The 19,505-nt window shown below is 42.8% G+C and overlaps 1 protein-coding gene across 1 annotated transcript in view; it reads left to right on the top strand.

The window, feature by feature from the left end:
• Positions 1 to 19,505, top strand: part of LOC123505650 (acetylcholine receptor subunit beta-like 1) — a 128,739-nt gene that overhangs the window by 92,964 nt on the left and 16,270 nt on the right. Inside the window, exons 4-5 of the mRNA XM_045257250.1 lie at positions 13,266 to 13,375; positions 18,556 to 18,646. Coding sequence (XP_045113185.1) covers positions 13,266 to 13,375; positions 18,556 to 18,646 — 201 coding nt within the window. The remainder of the gene's footprint in view (positions 1 to 13,265; positions 13,376 to 18,555; positions 18,647 to 19,505) is intronic.

Raw genomic sequence — 19,505 nt, 5'->3', positions numbered from 1 at the left:
TGTTTCTCTTCAGCCACACCAGAACATATTGATGGTGCCAGCGGTACCAGGACAACTGTAAAGGGAGAACATCATTTTATTGATTCGACATAAAACTCAAATAGGAATGGTTGAGCTGTTCCTTAAAATACTTCCTTACACAACATGACGGAAACATATTGTGGTTTTTGTTTACTTTTGTTCTCTTATCAAAACGTAAACTCGGAAAACTTAATTCACTTTCCTGGCCTTTGATAGCGAAACTTGCCACGGAACCTACAGAGTACGTATCAATTTCCTTTTAAGTTTGGAGACCTTTTTGATGTTGCAGTAAGATAATTTATACGCACAAACAAGTCACTGTGTTGTCGTCAGTTACCGGGCCAGACGCTCAGTAAATACAGGATGTGCATGGAGCAAATACTAAAGAAATGGCTTGGCTTTGCAGACTGATCGGAGCCAGATTTGTGAGAGATTTGTGCAGTGGTAGATGAACACAATCAAAGTTCTCTCTCTCTCTCTCTCTCTCTCTCTCTCTCTCTCTCTCTCTCTCTCTCTCTCTCTCTCTCTCTCTCTCTCTCATTAATACGCATAAGAAGTATAAAATAGAGTAAAAATATACACGCTACTGAAGACGAATTAGATGTCCTCTGATGAAGAAGTACGGCGAGAGACCCATAAAGAATGAAATATTGTGACGCTACAGCTGCTACACGGAGAGACGAAGCTCACACCGGATACACGAAACAAACAGTAGAAGGGGCTAAAACTGTGTGTGTGTGTGTGTGTGTGTGTGTGTGTGTGTGTGTGTGTGTGTGTGTGTGTGTGTGCCGCCTCTCGTTCTTACTGGTGCGTCTGTTTATTCAGTACTCACCGGGCACATCAATAACTTGCTATCGTTGAGGTGTTGTGTTGCATCTTCTCAGTATTTATGTGTATTGAGAACATGTGGTAAGATGCTTGGCTCATGGTGATATCCCTAACTGTTTCTCTAAGCACCAAACCCTCTCCTGCTACACCAAAAAATATAAATAGATGAAACAAAATCAAGTAAAATAAATAGATGAATATTTCCTAATCACTTATCCACCAAATAATGCCATCAAATTAATTACAGTTATGACGCACTAAAACGCAAGAGTTCACAATCAAATTCCTTATCTATATCATCAATGCATCACTACGGGTCTCTTCATACTTAATTGTGAATTAAGATGATCAAAAAGCAAGAAATTTGTTGCAAGAAGCTCTCAGGCCTACATGTGCAGTTCGTGTATTAAACGTACCCACCTGTTTCCATATATTATCCCTATCCATAAATCTGGCCAGTCTTCTTTTAAAAGGTCTTAATGACTTGGTATTATCCTGATCACTAAGTCTATTTCATTTATCGATCGCTATTTGAAAACCAATTTCTTCATTTTTTTTTTTTTAATCACTTTAGAAGCCTGAACTCATTCACGTGAATCTTTGAATGAGTCTGATGGGATCTAGATGTAACGTGCATTGATATATTACTAATTAATTGCTAATTCCTCTATGCAAATAGTAATTTTGATACTCATACCGAAAACCTCACATTCATCCAGAATATGTCCTCCACACTGCTCGCACGTTGCCGAGTGAACAATAAGTTTCATGGAATATTCATGATTGTAATTTTCCCGTTTATTAAGAATTAATGTAATTATGTCGGTTCCTCGAAACAAACAGACTTACATCAGCACCAGCAACACACACTCACTCACTCACACACACACACACACACACACACACACACACACACACACACACACACACACACACACACACACACACACACACACACACACACACACACACACACACACACACACACACACACGTTTAGCCTTGACTGTTAGGTATCTCGCTGGATGGCCGGCCGGTGCTGGGTGGTGGCGGAAAGGTTTATGTCAGTGGCAGTAAATGGAGGAAGACTGGTGGAGGTTGTGAGGCGACGAGTTAGAGCTGCCGTGAGCAGCGACCTCCCCGCCACACCTCTCAGCGCTGATAACCTCTTAAGGGGGTTACTGCCGTGGAGGAGTGCTGGATGAGAGAGAGAGAGAGAGAGAGAGAGAGAGAGAGAGAGAATGTGTTGATTTCCTCCGTACTTTCCGGATCCTGAGAATTCAACTATATTTCATTTCCTTAGAAGATAAAACAATTTTCAGTGATAAAAAAAAAAACATACATAGAAGTAAACTTTCAAAAAGTCACTTTCTTTTTACTCTCAAGAGGAACATCTCAGGTTAAATAGATGTCGCAAGAATAAAAACCACAGACTACTCTACCTCTTCACTTCTACCTTACAGAGAGAGATAGAGAGAGAGAGAGAGTTAGAAAGGTCCAGAGTCGGAGAGGGTGAGGGAGAATTACTCAAACTTTTTACGGTCGCTTTTGGAGTTGGTGGGGCCCTGAAAGATAATGAGGAGCTCCAGTACTCATTTACGCACTTGTGGCCTGCCAAAGAGTAATTCTGGCCACAGTAGGACCGACGCACGCCTCCTTACGGTCACCACGCAGACCGACGGTGCTTCCTCCGAGGGGATGAAAAGAAGGCAGAGAGGGGAGAGAGAGAGAGAGAGAGAGAGAGAAAGAGAGAGAAAAGAGGGAAGACCTTGAGGGCATATGACTGTGAGTGTGGCTAAGAGTGTCAGAGAGAGAGAGAGAGAGAGAGAGAGAGAGAGAGAGAGAGAGAGAGAGAGATTGTGTATGCTCATTATAATATATAGGTCACTGACATTCATCATTCTATATATCATCTCTCTCTCTCTCTCTCTCTCTCTCTCTCTCTCTCTCTCTCTCTCTCTCTCTCTCTCTCTCTCTCTCTGCTAAGTCGGATTACACAGGCCAGCCAACCCACCAGGTGAAGTCACAGTAAATGCGTGGGTACAGAGGTGCTACAACCCGTCACCCTGCACTCACCACCCACCCACCCACCCACCTCTCTTCACCTACGTATATGTCCTGAACCTGATGTGATTCACGGCTTATTGTCAGAGGTTCACTACTCGCTACTCACTACTCACTCTTCCCTATACACGTGTCCAGTTGTGTCTCTTTACTTGTCTATACTCTGTTACATGTCCCGTATTGATTGAAAGCCTGAATCTTGTATCTGACGTGGTGTAGTATAGTGTGGAGTGGTTGTTTTATTTAGTAGCTACTGGATTTTGAGGTGGGATAGTAGTAGTAGTAGTAGTAGTAGTAGTAGTAGTAGTAGTAGGTAAAGATTTTTCCTCTTTTCAAAACCATGTGTTCTGTGGCTTCAAAGATATAGAATGGTAAAGGAATATGTGCAGGAAACCAATTTTAGAGCACTCTGCCTCCTCTCTCTCTCTCTCTCTCTCTCTCTCTCTCTCTCTCTCTCTCTCTCTCTCTCTCTCTCTCTCTCTCTCTGTGGTTTTGTGGGTGTTGGGAATTAAATCTTCACCCCGCACAATAAGCAAAAGTCTTTATGGCGCCTCCACAACAACGTTCAGAGAGAGAGAGAGAGAGAGAGAGAGAGAGAGAGAGAGAGAGAGAGAGAGAGAGGGAGAGAGTGCAAAAAAGATAGTAGGGGTTGAATTTTTGGAGATTTCTGTAATGGTAAAAGCGTGGGTGTGGGAGTGTGGCAGAGGTAATGGAAGGTTCGCAACACCACGCTAAGGCTGCTCTCTCTCTCTCTCTCTCTCTCTCTCTCTCTCTCTCTCTCTCTCTCTCTCTCTCTCTCTCTCTATCTCTATCTCATTTCTTTCTTTCTCGTTTCTTTCTTGTACTTTCTTCTTCCTCCATGGCGAAGCTTTCATTCCTTCCGTCCTTCCTTAAGGAAGGACGGAAGGAAGGAGGGAAGGAATTCCTTTCTTCCTTCCTCCTTCATTCCTTCCTTCTTTCCTTCCTTTCCTTATACATCCCTCAGTCTTCTCCCTTAGTTCTCTTCCTCTTCCTCCTCCTCCTCTTCTTCTTCATCCTTCGTTCTCTTCCTCCCCCGCTCCTCCTCCTCCTCCTCCTCCTCCTCCTCCTCCCTGCGCAGGTCTCACGAAGCCTCACGAATCGACTTCCCATCATGCCAATGTGCATAAAGCGAATATTACTTTGCATGGTCTTCTTGAGAGAGAGAGAGAGAGAGAGAGAGAGAGAGAGAGAGAGAGAGAGAGAGTATATTAGTGTTTTATCTTCCCATTGAATTTCTACTACTACCATTACTACAAGAAGAATGAAATGGAAAATTGAAGTTAAGCAAAAATGAAGTAGGAAAAATCTACAGAAAAAAAAAGATGAAATAAGAAAAATAAATATGTAGTCTGTACGCCCATACACATACATTCGCCATTCTCTTTAAATGTTACAGCGAAACATTATATACTGACCGCGTAGTGTGTGTGTGTGTGTGTGTGTGTGTGTGTGTGTGTGTGTGTGTGTGTGCGTGTGTGCGTGTGTGTGTGTGTGTTGGTGGCGTTTTGAGTGAAGCGAAATGAAAACAAAACTAGAACCTGTGAAAGGGGGAAAATGGAAAAAAAGAAATGGAAATGGATGTGGCGTGAGTGACGTGCAAGACAGCCAGACAGACAGACGGACAGACAGACAGACAAACGGATGCACAGGTAGCCCTAACATATATTTTTTACCTCCACTATTTCATCTGCCTTGTTCCAGTGGTGCTTCATTTCACCTGTGGCTGCAGTGAGGGAGGGGAAGAAGTACTGCAGGAGACAGGATGGAAGGGAGGCAGAGGTGAGGGTGGGCGAGTTAGAGGAGAGACGAAGGAACGATATGTGGAAACCAGAAGGAAAGCTGATAGGAAGGGAGAAAGGATGGATGAAGAGGGAAAAAAGAGTAAGATGAAAAGGAGGAGGGTGGATGATATAGGGTAAGAGAATAAGAGAGAGGCAAGAGAAGGATGTGTGAAAGGTAGAAAGAGAGGGAGGAAGAGAGAAAGAAGGGAATGTAGATTAAGATGAAGGGAAAATGAGAGGAAAAAAAACGTGAGATGCAGAAAGGGAGGAAGGAATGTGGAAAGGCACGGAGAAGAGAGTGGAGAGGCGGATAAGTCAAAGGAAGTGTAAGAGGGAGAATGGTTTAAAAAGAGAAAAGAAGGATGAGAGGGATAAAATAAGAGAAATACAAAAAAAAAGAGAGGGAGGAAAGAAGGACTATATGGGAAATGGTGAAGGGGACAAGATGAAAGGTAAGCAGACAGGGAAGGAAGGAAGGAGAGAGAGAGAGAGAGAGAGAGAGATAAGATGGAGGAAGGTAAGGAGAGTGAGAGTGAGTGAGAGGTAAGTTGAGAGGGAGGACTTGAAGCAAAGGTCTTCTCCCACACACACCCCACCTACACCTACACCTGCGCGAGTCCCTGAGAGCACTTGAGTCTTAATTATACCCAGGTGTTGTGCTTCTCTCACCTCAGCTGTGTGGACGCGTGGCCAAGAGGGCGGTGTACGACAGCGTTCACTGGTTCCGCTGCCAATAGGGATCTCGAAGCTGTGTGATGGAGGCTTTCATGACCCTTTGGTCTCTCTCTCTCTCTCTCTCTCTCTCTCTCTCTCTCTCTCTCTCTCTCTCTCTCTCTCTCTCTCTCTCTCCTACTACTACTACTACTACTACTACTACTACTATACTAATACTGCTGCTGTTGTTGCTGCCGCGAAAAAGAATGATTAGGACACTGAAGAAGACATAATAGATTATATTTACAGTCTAATTATTTTTTATTATCTAACTGATGTGCCAAGATAACTACATCACGGCTTTCACAGCTTCGCTTTCTGCAATACCAAACGATGACCAAGATAAATTGAGCGTGTGCTTGCGTTCGAGTGAGAAATGGTTCGTTTACATGACAACGGGGACAGAGTAAGCTTAGGTGTTTGTTTGTAGGTCGTGACGCATTGATTCAGGAATTCATGTGTGCCCTCCAGTATTATGTCGTCAAGATAATTGAAAATACTCAAAAGGAAAATCTTGTCAAAATTATCTACTGATATAATATTGCACTTTGATGATAATAGTACAATTCAAGTGGTGTTTACACAGCTTATTAGTAAAGCAAACTGGCAACTCAGGTTCACCTTTCCTTAATTTGAACACACATACTCGTGAGTTGTGCAGCGCCACTTCAACCCCCCGCGATGTGGCCACCGAGACACGTCTGTTTTCTAAGAAGCGTTCAGATGTCCGCGTTGTCACCCTAGCACTGTTTTGTTAAGCTGTGATAATTCAGATATGTCTGTCGTTCAGTTTGTGTTCACACATCGAGGTAACACTTTTGTTTGGCCATTCATTAGATATCAAGACGTGTCGCTACTTGTACTCAAATATTCAGATCACAGTATTTTTTCATACAATAGTCATCAAACACTGGTCAGAAATTCCTGCCAGAGAGGACCTTTGCAAGAATATGGCCTCGTCTGAGCCCAAGTGCTCCACACCTTGTGCACACCTACACGCTTGGCTGCCTCTCGCCAACCGCCACCCGCCACCCAAGCCCGGCCGGGTGTCAGCCACACTCACGGCGCAGCCCCCTGCCCCATACTCACCTTCACTCCCACTCACCCTTTTTACTTAGAAAATATGAAAACATTGAATGTTCCACACTACATATATCGAACACATGGGGATCAAGAACAAGAAGATAAATTTACCAAAAAAAGGTTAAGGATAAGCTTTCTCTCCCTCAGCATCCTCCTTACGCAAAGTGAAGGTAAAATGTCAAGTACTGAATCCGACACTGGAAGAGAAACAAAGACCAGAAACAATACACAAGGAGAGTCAGCGATAAACTTTCAGAATCCCCTAACACTCGTTCTCTCCGCCACCTCCTGAGTCATCCTGTCGGCGATGATTTACACCCGCGGCGCAGGTGTTGTAGTGGCTAGTTAATATGCACACCCGCGGCGCAGGTGTTGTAGAGGCTAGTTAATGGACACTGCTCATTCCTCTTTCTGGTTCATCCACTTGACATCCTACACTGATCATCTTGGCCTGCCCTGGCTGTCTTAACTATTCAAGAAGTCGACACACAGAGGTATTTTATCGCACGTGTTTATTTCTCTATTTTTGACTGAATGATCAAACTTATAATCTGCAGCAATTATATTTCTCATTTCACTTGCGCAACGCCAGTACCCTTTTGTAGCCACGCCACCCTCAATTGATTCTCTTCACTGTTCCTTCCTGCTGTTGCCTTTCTTTTGCCCTCCATCGCCTCCCCACAACTGCCTCTTCACACCAGCCCACCTCCACATGATAGTGATGCTCCAGGTCCCTCCCCCTCCCATTACAGCCTCGGATTAACTATCAATGGAGTCTCTTCACTTTAATTAGCTTCACACAAGAAAAAAGTTAACAGCCACTCCAAACTTGTGCGTTTCCAGCGGGTGATTTTTTTTTTTCTAACTCCGTAACACTTATAAACGTTTTTGGAAACTTTTGATGGGTGTGCGCCCCTTATCCCTTCCCTGGGTAATAAGAATCCAGGCCGGCATGCTCGCCCTCCACTCCCGGGAAATGCCTGGAGCGTGTCTTCCCCGCCAGCCAACTTGTGTCCTCGGCAAGTCGTCCTGCCACTTGGTGTGATATATTGGTTTGGAATGACTCTTTCCTGCCCCATTTGTCTTTCTACGTAGCACTTCTTTTTCTTCTTTTTTCATGTTGTCTTATTCAACTATTCTTTTATGTTTACTTTTCCTCCCGTCTCCACTTTTTAAAGGGATGTAGGGGGAATGGGAGGGATAAAGGAAAGTGTAAAGGGAGCGGAGAGAGTTTCGTTATTCTTTTTCTTTTCTTTTCTTTTTTTCCTTCAAGTTCAGCTTAGTTTAGTCCTTTCTGCCTGTGGAACTATTCTTTTTTTTTCATTTCTTCCTCTTTTTCGTATCTAATGTCTTTTTTTTATCCTGTTTATTTCTTTCTTTCTATCTATTCATTTTCCTTACTTACTTCCTCCCTTTTCCGTTTCTTTACCTTCATTGTCAATTCTCTTGTGTTTCTTTTTTTTCTTTTTCTTTCATTTTTTTATATGTTTCGTTTTTCATTCTGTTGCCTCCATGTTTAGTTTTTTTTTTGTTTGTTTGTTTTTTTTTTTTTCCCCTTTTACATCCCTAATTTTCTTGCCTATTGTGTTATTTCTTCTTTCTTCCTTCCCACGATTTACTCCATTATCTGCTCTTCCTCTGTTCCTTGGTCTTATTTTCTTTACGTCCATTTTTGTTTCCTCTCTTTCCTGTCCTTTTCTGATGATGGTTCTATGTTTGTTTGTTTCTTTCTTTTCCCTGTTCCTTTTTTTTTTTTTTCTCTCTCCCGTTTTCACCTTTTTTCCGTTTTCTGTTCCATAATTTTCCTGTCATATGTATTCATGCTTTCTTTTAGTCTTTTTTTTTTTTTTTTTGCTTCTGTTCTTTTCTGTTTCATTCCTTCATTCTCTTTCTTCTTTTTTTTCCATTCTTTCTTCTTTTTCCTTTTCCCGTGATTTTTTCTTTATTATATACTCAAACCGACCTCTTCTTCTTACCCCATGTTCTCTCTCTCTCTCTCTCTCTCTCTCTCTCTCTCTCTCTCTCTCTCTCTCTCTCTCTCTCTCTCTCTCTCTCTCTCTCTCTCTCTCTCTCTCTCTCTCTCTCTCTCTCCTTCTTCAGCCAGTTCTTCCTTGCAACCTTCTTCCCTTCCCTTCCATTCCATGTTCTCATTCCTCGTCTCTTTTGTCATTTTTCGTCACATCCTTCCTCTATATTTTTTTCTCTTCTTTCTAGCCGTTCGCTCAATCTCATTTTTTCCTCCTCCTTCTTCATTTCTCTTTATTCTTCCTCATTTCCCTCCATTCCTTCACCATCATTTCCATCCTATTGGTTGTTCTCTTTCCCCCTTTTTGCGTCCCTCACTGCCTCCTACTTCTCTCCCTTTAAGCAGGTCTCCCTTGTCCCAACTGCGACCCTTCTATCTACAAATTCCTCCCTTGAAATCTTGTCGCCCCTACAAGGCATTCCCGTTGTTTCCTCGCCATCTCCTCGGCAGCGATATTACTTACGCAACCTCGGCAAGTGATAGAAACGGATTTATATAATCGAAAGGTTAGTTTAGTTACGAGATAGTTACCATTTTTAAAGTTCGGGTATAATTTCTTTGATGTGATTCTTATCTCAGTATCTTAAATGGCGAAGTAATCAAGAAGAATATTTAAAATCCAAGAAAAAGAGAGAGAAGGAGAGGGAAATATAACGTGAAGCATCAGGCCGGCCACTCATCTAGGAGTCTGCATCTGATGCCTCATTTTCTCACCTTCCCTTCACACTGCATCCTGCTCATGTATTCATCAATTCCTCCCTTCCTCTACTCGTTCCTTCCTCCCCTCCTTTCCATCCTCCCTCCTGCCGTCTGCTCATTTATTTCTGCCCTTGTACACTTCCAAAGCCTCTTAGGATAGGCTGATAGTCTTAGAGTGGTCTGTAATGGTCCACGTTACTAACTCGTGAGGTCCAATGTGTGTGTGTGTGTGTGTGTGTGTGTGTGTGTGTGTGTGTGTGTGTGTGTGTGTGTGTGTGTATATAACCACCTGCAGCTGTACACTATAAAATATATACAATTTACTCTAAATGGGCCACCAAACATCTTTTTATCGTTATTTTTCGTTCATGGTTTTATTATATTTCGTGAAAATTTGGAATGTTTTTTTTTCCATTTCTTCATGTAGTCATGTATAGATATCCTTTAAATTTGACACCCTGTAGCTTCTGTACGTATCCATCATACACTACACACATTGCCCACGTCTGTAACTTTAGATCAAAGAGCGTGGCTTATCAATAAACAGCCTCGTTAGAACAAACAGGTTGCAGCTTTTTGTTCTTTTATTGTGTTCTTTCATTGTCTTCGTGTTTCTACCTTATACCTGCACGCTCTTCAACCATGCAATCTCTCTCTCTCTCTCTCTCTCTCTCTCTCTCTCTCTCTCTCTCTCTCTCTCTCTCTCTCTCTCTCTCTCTCTCTCCTCCTCCTCTTCAGTACGATAACTTGTCAGCAAACAGTCAGGAGCGCGCTGGCCTGTCATCAAAGCGTGATAGTTTTGGCGGCAGGTCCTCAGCACAGCACTGATCCCTTACCGGCCTTACGAACTGCCAACCACCAAACAATACATGCCCGTGTACTGTGTGTGGCAACCAGGTTAATAAGTCAAGACAGAACAGGGCGTGGTTGATGGGGTTTTTTTTTTTTTCGCTGTTTTACTCTCTCTCTCTCTCTCTCTCTCTCTCTCTCTCTCTCTCTCTCTCTCTCTCTCTCTCTCTCTCTCTTTAAACTTGCCCCTTATGTAACTCTACCATCATTTCTTCGATTCCCTTCGTTTCATTCATCCATCGCCATTTAGTATTACTTCTCCTGACATTCATCGCTTACTTATTCCTTTAATGCATCTATGACATCTCTTTCTCCTATCCTGTATCTTTTTCCCACTGTCTGGTACACAACACACATCAGAACAAAGATTTTTAGCTGCGGGTTTGTTTTTGCGTTCTAAGCGAGGCACCGTAATTACAAAGTGATAGAACCATTTAGGAATGAAACTTTCCTCCCCTCACTTACATTATTTCATTAAAACAAGGCGCGTGTAGTACTAATGCAAATTATCCAAACTGTACCTATTTTTGCCACAACTGTTTTCATGGCACTGAGAATTATTACGAAAAGCGAATATAAAAAACAGATATGACTCACAGGAGCTGCCAGCATTAATTAATTTACCCAAATTAATAAAGTTCTGGGCAACACGCTGGCCTGATCGTGGCAGCCCGGTTTGGGAGCGCCGCCTCGCCGCGCCGCCTCGGTCCTGGTGTTACCATATCGATATTTTTAACAACCGCAGCAAGTGTCACCCACTCGTCACCTTCATGGCAAGTATTGGATGCCCGAACACACACACACACACACACACACACACACACACACACACACACACACACACACACACACACACACATTTAAACCACCTTGTTACCAAATAAAACATTTGAACAACCACATATTTAGAAATTCACATGCAATTATAACTCGTGACTTTCAACTTGCCAGTCCGTATAACCTTTATCGCTGAGTCACGTCTACATTCATGACCTGTGAATAGAAAAAAAAAAAACTGCTTCTCCCGCGCGAATATATATATGTTCGGCCTTGTTAGATTCACTACGTTAAGTTTGGTTAGGTTGCGTTAAGTTATGCGAGGTGGAGAGTGGCTGGGTTAAGTTATTTACCGCCAGATCAAGTTTGTCTGAGTTAGGTTACGTTAGGTCATGTTTGGCTAGGTTAAGTTAGGTTAAGTTATGCGAGGTGAAGTTTGTCTGGATCAAGTTATTTAGCGCCTGGTCAAGTTTGGCTGGGTTATGTTACGTTAGGTCTTGTTTGGCTGGATTAAAGTTAGGTAAGGTTACAGTGAGTCAGTTTTGCATAGGTAAAGTTAAGCTAAGCTAAGTTCAATTCCCTCAGATTACGATACATGGTGCGCATGAACACAGTAACGAATCAACAAACACCCAGTACAGAATACCAAACAGTAACATTCACATCACACTCGCAACCCAAATAATATCCACAACATGTTTCTCGTCCATTCTCAGGGTAATAAAGGAGGAATTTCCACAACAAAAGGCATAGTGTGTCAGTTGGTTCCCGGGATGGGTCTGCTTGGCTCCCGTCCAGTCGGTCACGGGCGGCGAGGGGATAGAATGGAATGGGTTGGGTGGAGCGTGAAGGCCGCCATCCCCAGCTGACCGCACATTCCTCCCTCCACTCCCCCTCCCCTCTTCCTGAGTCACAGTGACCCCTAAGCCTCACTGTACTATGACACTATTAACTAATACTGTGCACGGAGGAATGCATCGTGTCACACCGTTGTTTTTGCTCCTCGTGCGCCTTTATCTATTTCTATCACTCACTTTTTCTTTCTCTTTTGTTCCTCTTTTTCCCTCCTGCAATTAGTACTAATGTTGCCGCTTTTCCTTTTCTATTCTTCCGCCTTTTATTCTCCTCCTCCTCCTCCTCCTCCTCCTCCTCTTCTTGTCATTACTTTAGCTGCTATTTCGTTCTTCAGCTTCCTCCTCCTCCTCCTCCTCCTCCTCTTCTTCTTCTTATCATTACTTTAGCTGCTATTTCGTTCTTCAGCTTCCTGTTCCTCCTCCTCCTCCTCCTCCTCTTCTTCTTCTTATCATTACTTTAGCTGCTATTTTGTTCTTCAGCTTCCTGTTCCTCCTCCTCCTCCTCCTCCTCCTCCTCAACCTCCTGTCTTTCCCACTAACAGTTAGCGTAGAATAGTTACCCCAACAGCCTAGGAAAGACTTCAAGGTATGTTGGTGTTTGGTCTTCTCTTGTATTCCATTGTATTCCTCCTTCCTCTCTACCTACTGCTACCAATACTCCTGTTGCTCCTTCTCTCCTCCTCCTCCTCCTCCTCCTCCTCCTCCTCCTCCTCCTCCTCCTCCTCCTCCTCTTCCTCTTTCTCCTCTTCTTCCTTCTGCTGTTGATGAAGAAATGTGAGCTAACTTAGATCCCACGAGACGTAGCTGGTGCGTCTCCCAACTCCCTCATTTCCAGGAGCTTAAGTCAGGGTCAGATTAGTGGTTTATCAACGGTCCCCAGACGGCAACAGGGTAGACTGCAGCGTAAGGGGAAGATAGATCAAGCAGGAACACGAGTAGTACCTTAAAGTTCCCTCCATGAGTATGTCCGTGATCTTTCCTCCCTCTGAAGCCAATAGGAAATTACAGTAATTATTCGTTAAAGGTATTAGTGGTGAGACTTCTTCTACGATTCAAATGTTTATCTTTCTTTACCCTACAGTGTTGATTTATTCTCGAAGGATATGGTTTTCAAAAATTGGGATGGATGACTAAGAGATTCAGTTATCAGGCTAAAGAATAGATAAATAAAAGTCTGTCTTCCTTTACTCCTCCTCACTGGTTTATTATGTATATTATCGAGGGATGTAGTTCTCCAGAAGGCAATTGATAATTACAAGAGACACAGGTATGAAGTTGTCAATGCAGAAACCAATGAGCAGTTTGACAGTTTTATCTAACTCTTTCGACCATGTTTGGGAAGTGGTATCTCAGTGGGTCTTTTTTGTTTAATCGTTTTTGTTGCCCTTGGCCAGTTTCCCCCCCTTATATAAAAATTAAAATGTGCACATATTATTTATACATGATACAGAGACTGCCACGAGAGAACTTACTGACTACCAGCTGCTTCCTTCATGTTCCTGTGTCCTTATGTTCTTATGAATCTCACCACGTCCTCTCCTCCCGCAGGTGTGGAGGGACTATCAGCTGAGGTGGGACGCGGCTGACTACGGTGGCATCAAAGTGCTTCGCCTTCCCCCAGACAAAGTGTGGAAGCCTGACATTGTATTATTCAACAAGTGAGTACATGCGTGATACTTCCGTGTGTGTGTGTGTGTGTGTGTGTGTGTGTGTGTGTGTAATTCACCTCGGTCGCCTGCTGGTCACCCAGTGTGTGTGTGTGTGTGTGTGTGTGTATGTGTGTGTGTGTTACTTCCTTGTATAAATCGCTCTGATCATTGAGGTCTTTCTCTTTTTTTTTTCGATCCCCACCAGCACCCCCAAACACACACACACACACACACACACACACACACACACACACACACGCCTATCCGAAGATCGGAAATAATGAGCTCTGAGCTCGTTCCGTAGGGTAACGTCTGGCTGTCTCGTCAGAGACTGCAGCAGATCAAACAGTGAATTACACACACACACACACACACACACACACACACACACACACACACACACACACACACACACACACACACACACACACACACAAATAAACCCACGACTACGACTTGAAAGAGTACATACATACATTACAAAAACCGTGTACAGTACATACATACACACATACATAACATACATATTGAACTCCCAAGAATCAACACCAAGTTTTAAAAATCCCATCCACTGACTAAAGAAAGAATATACGCACCTCTTTTCCTTCCTTCTTATTTTCCTACGCAGGCGACACGAACAAGCTTTCAAAATCACAACTTTGCACTTCGCAACCCGAGAAGGAACAGTGAACCGGGCCATCTGTGCTGTTTCTCTCTCTACGGGCCACTGGAGAGAGAGAGAGAGAGAGAGAGAGAGAGAGAGAGAGAGAGAGAGAGAGAGAGAGCAGCCACTTCTATCCAGCGAACCGTGTTAAAGCTTTGTTGTGTCTCCCAATGGTGTATCAGTAAACCTGGTTTCTACGGCTCCTCTCCTCTTCTGGTGTTGTGGTTCTGTTTCCACTTGCGAGGTCTCTCTCTCTCTCTCTCTCTCTCTCTCTCTCTCTCTCTCTCTCTCTCTCTCTCTCTCTCTCTCTCTCTCATATATATTCTTGACGGTCCTTCGTTTACTACGATCGGAGTTAAAAGTTTTGCTGAGATGTTTTATTTTCCGTTATTTTCATTGTTTTCGTGATCAGCTTTCCTTTTTTTTATTTCGTTCATAATTTTGTCTTTCGTAGGCAAGTATTGGATAACACTCTACGTACTGTCAGACGACTCTGAGGAAAGATACGAAACGATGTGGAATCGTGTGGGGTATGTGACTCCAATACTGACCGTCTCTGTGCACAACTAAGCCTCTGCTATTTGTCTGTGCCTCTCTATACTCTCTCTCCCACGGGAATTTAATATTTTATTGCTATTACGTATCTTCACCGAACCTTGGCAACTTTACTCAGATATTTCCATCCGTCTTTCCCATTTCTTCCTGCTCGTTCGCCCCAAATCTCTCTCTCTCTCTCTCTCTCTCTCTCTCTCTCTCTCTCTCTCTCTCTCTCTCTCTCTCTCTCTCTCTCACATACAACCTTTTCATCTTTTTCTCTCCTCTTTTTCCACCCTGTCCGCCTCGGCCTCCCTCTCCCCTTCCTTCCAGCGGGATATACGTAAGTTGCTCCTGCCCTCAACCCTCCCTTCCAAGAGGCCTCGCTTTAAGCTTAAGAAAATGGTGGCGAACGCTGCTAGGGTCGGGAACTGCAGGGCGATCATAGTGTGTGTATGTGTGTGTGTGTGTGTGTGTGTGTGTGTGTGTGTGTGTGTGTGTAGATACTATATCCGTTTCTTTCTATTTGTTTGTGTCTGTAAGGTTGACCATTTTTTACTCTCTCTCTCTCTCTCTCTCTCTCTCTCTCTCTCTCTCTCTCTCTCTCTCTCTCTCTCTCTCTCTCTCTCTCTCTCTCTCTCTCTCTCAAGTTTCTTAACGGCTACGAAATATTATATATATATATATATATATATATATATATATATATATATATATATATATATATATATATATATATATATAGATAGATAGATAGATAGATAGATAGATAGATAGATAGATATATATATATATATATATATATATATATATATATATATATATATATATATATATATATATATATATATATATAGTCCAAATTTACGTTAAAGAAGAGTCATTTCTATTATTCTTTTATCCTATTGCCATTATTATTATTATCCTTTTCTTATCATTACTGTCATTTTATTAAAAGGCAAAGGTTATTAGTGCCATCATCATCATCATCATCATCATCATCATCATCATCATCATCACCATCACCATCATTTTCTTATCATTTTTACTATTATTTTCGCCATCTTAAATTATTGATGAATCGCCGACGGGGAGACGCGGCGGCTCTTGGGAAACTTTGGAATCCGCAGCAGACAGGTGGAGGGGACAGGGATGTGTGCGTGGGCCCTCGGGCGGGACTTGGGCTGGAGACGGGGTGTGGGGGGAGGGTAACTGCAAGTGAAGGAGGAGGGAGAAAAGGAAGAGAAGGAGGAGGAAGACAAGTAAAGGCAGATGAATGTGAGGTATATGACGAATGGAGAAGAAAAGGGTACGGGGAAGTTTTTATATTACTATCATTATAACAAAAACAACAACAACAACAACAATAACAACAATAACTGGTGCTGCTACTGCTACTTCTACTTCTATTCCATGAACATTAACAACAACAACTGCTACTACTACTACTACTACTACTACTACTACTACTACTACTACTACTGCCACCACTATATTACCACCACCACCACCACCACCACCACCACCACCCATCACCACCACCACCATCACCACCACCACCACCACCGTTGTTACTGCTACTTTTTATCATCACCGTTATTACCATACTAGCCTGCGGTCATATACCCTTCTTGGTTCCTTCCTTGCCTGACATTTTCCTTCCTGACAGACTCTTTCCAATTTCGTCCCCCACCTCTACTTATTTTCCATCTGAACATTATTTCCATGGCAATGAACGCTTTCCTTCGTGTATATAATTCGCAGCACTATATAGTGATAATCGAGGCCATTGGTGTCAGTGGCTAAGTTTGGATAAGTTTCTTTAGGTTAAATTAGATTAGTTAGATTTGCTAAAGTTAAGGTTAAGATAGGCTTGGTCAGGTTAGGCTTATGGATCTGATGGGGTCCCTCCTATTGTTCTCAAAAACTGTGCTTCCGTGCTTACACCTTGCCTGGCCAAACTCTTTCAACTATGCCTATCGACTTCTCCCTTTCCTTCTTGCTGGAAGTTTGCCTACATTCAGCCTGTTCCTAAAAAGGGTGACTGTTCTAATCCCTCAAACTACCGTCCTATAGCTTTAATCTCTTGCTTGTCTAAAGTTTTTTAATCTATCCTCAATAGGAAGATTCTTAAACATCTGTCACTTCACAATCTTCTATCTGATCGCCAGTATGGCTTCCATCAAGGTCGCTCTACTGGTGATCTTGCTTTCCTTACTGAGTCTTGGTCATCCTCTTTTAGAGATTTCAGTGAAACTTTTGCTGTCGCGTTAGACATATCAAAAGCTTTTGATAGAGTCTGGCACAAAGCTTTGATTTCAAAACTGCCCTCCTACGGTTTTTATCCTTCTCTGCAACTTTATCTCAAGTTTCCTTTCCGACCGTTCTATTGCAGCCATGGTAGACGGCCACTGTTCTTCTCCTAAATCTATTAACAGTGGTGTTCCTCAGGGTTCTGTCCTATCACCCACTCTCTTTCTATTATTCATTAATGATCTTCTTAACCAAACTTCTTGCCCTATCCACTCCTACGCTGATGATACCACCCTACATCTTTCCACGTCCTTTCAGAGACGACCAACCCTTCAGGAAGTCAACAGATCACGCAGGGACGCCACAGAACGCCTGACTTCTGATCTTTCTAAGATTTCTGATTGGGGCAGAGAAAACTTAGTAGTTTTCAATGCCTCAAAAGCTCAATTCCTCCATCTATCAACTCGACACAACCTTCCAGACAACTATCCCCTCTTCTTCAATGACACTCAACTGTCTCCCTCTTCCACACTGAATATCCTCGGTCTGTCCTTTACTCATAATTTTAACTGGAAACTTCACATCTCATTTCTTTCTAAACAGCTTCTATGAAGTTAGGCGTTCTACGGCGTCTCCTCCAGTTTTTTTCTCGGCCGTCCAACTGCTAACTCTGTACAAGGGCCTTATCCGTCCTTGCATGGAGTACTCTTCGCATGTTTGGGGGGTTCCACTCATACAGCTTTATTAGATAGGGTGGAAACAAAAGCTTTTCGTCTCATCAACTCCCCTCCTCTGATTGACTGTCTTAACCCTCTTTCTCACCGTCGAAATGTTGCATCCCTTTCTATTTTTTATCGCTAACTGCTTTATTATTCTTGCTAACTGCATGCCTCCCTTCCTCCTGCGGCCTCGCTGCACAAGGCTTTCTTCTTCCTCTCACCCCTATTCTATTCAACTCTCTAATGCAAGAGTTAACCAGTATTCTCAATCATTCATACCTTTCACTGGTAAACTCTGGAACTCACTATCTGCTTCTATATTTCCATCTTCCTGCGACTTGACTTCTTTTAAGAGAGGGGTGTCAAGACATTTGTCCCAGGTTTTTCATTCATCTTTTCTAATCTTTTAGGCAGACTGCAGTTTCAGTGGGCCTTTTTTTTCTAATATTTTGTTGCCCTTGGCAGCTCTCCCTCTTGCATAAAAAAAGGTTCAGCTCTGTTAAGTATAGGTTAGGTAAGCCGCTTGGTCACGTTAGGTTCAGTGATTGGTTAGATATATATTTTTTTATATAGGATAGTACCTTGAAGAAAACATAAACAGATATTAAAATGTCCATGGGATATTAAGTCAGGGTATGTAAGGAAGTTTAGGGAAAGAAGAAGGAATTCTGGCGGAAAAGTCATAGGTAAGAATACGTGTCCTGCAGGTGTATATACTCGTAATAGTGTCTCACTCTTTCGGCAGTAAACTTAGTTCTCATGACTATATCCTGAAACACTTACACTTTACCTCTACTACTTTAAAAGATATAGAACAAGCAACCTTGGTTCTTAAGGGTGTTTTTTTATGATTCTAGCGATAGATTCATAAGATTTTTATGTAACTTACAGAAGAAAGTCTTTAAAACTCAGCTGTGTGTGTGTGTGTGTGTGTGTGTGTGTGTGTGTGTGTGTGTGTGTGTGTGTGTGTGTGTGTGTGTTAGCGAGTCTATACACTACCACTGTCTCTTCACCCACAGCGCCGATGGGAACTACGAAGTTCGCTACAAGAGCAACGTGCTGATCTACCCACACGGCGAGGTGCTGTGGGTGCCTCCCGCCATCTACCAGGTGAGTGACTGTGCACAGGTATCGCTGTCCCAAAGAACTCTTTTCGTGTAAGGAAGGACAACCTCAGGAGTTACGACACTGGCCACGTTATGTCAACGTGCATCCTGTTGTCTCCTGTTGCTGAATGACCTAGCCATCGCTGAATCCCAAACACAGTTAGGTATGTACTATTACATGTCAATATAACTTGTGCTGGATGACTTTCAGTATTATTGGATGATTCTTTCACTGGTTACCAAACACAAATCCAGTGTGCGCTCCCACGCATGAATGGAATCTGTCATTGATGGATTATTAATTCTCAAACTATGTGTTCACTCCCATACTCCTACAACAACATTAAGGCCCGTTAATGGAAATTGCACTGAGAAGAAAGCCCTGCTTGACAGTGCCCGTATACTACGTAGATGTACATACATCTATTTCCACCTATAGTTTCTATTCATAGATATACTAAACTTCTTCTGATAGCCTCCTGGCTACTTAACATCATGATATGCATGTAGAAATAATCACTCAGTTTTAAGCAGCAGCTGTCCGTATTCTGCCGCCCCTATGCGTCCCTTCACACGCGCCTAATTGTCACTCCACGGTGAGGCCTACTGGAAGTCTCGACTCATAATAAAGTACTTAATATAAAATCTCAAATAATAATGAAGTGAAAAGAGCATAGTAGTGAGGCTTTAAAGGTGAACCAAGAGAAAGCGAGCACTATAATGACTTTCTTCGTATATTCCTCGACTCCTTTGACACAGAACCATTATATTAACCTCGCCCCGCTGCTAAGAGTTGTTCAGCCCTCTAAGTGGCCTTGCAAGTGTGTGGCTCACCCAGAGAGGGGAAGGGGAATTGTTACGCT

Source organism: Portunus trituberculatus, chromosome 18 (genome assembly GCF_017591435.1).
Source record: "Portunus trituberculatus isolate SZX2019 chromosome 18, ASM1759143v1, whole genome shotgun sequence".
Lineage (NCBI taxonomy): Eukaryota > Metazoa > Arthropoda > Malacostraca > Decapoda > Portunidae > Portunus > Portunus trituberculatus.
Note: the sequence above shows the minus strand (reverse complement) of the source record. Positions and strands in the feature narration are given on the sequence as shown.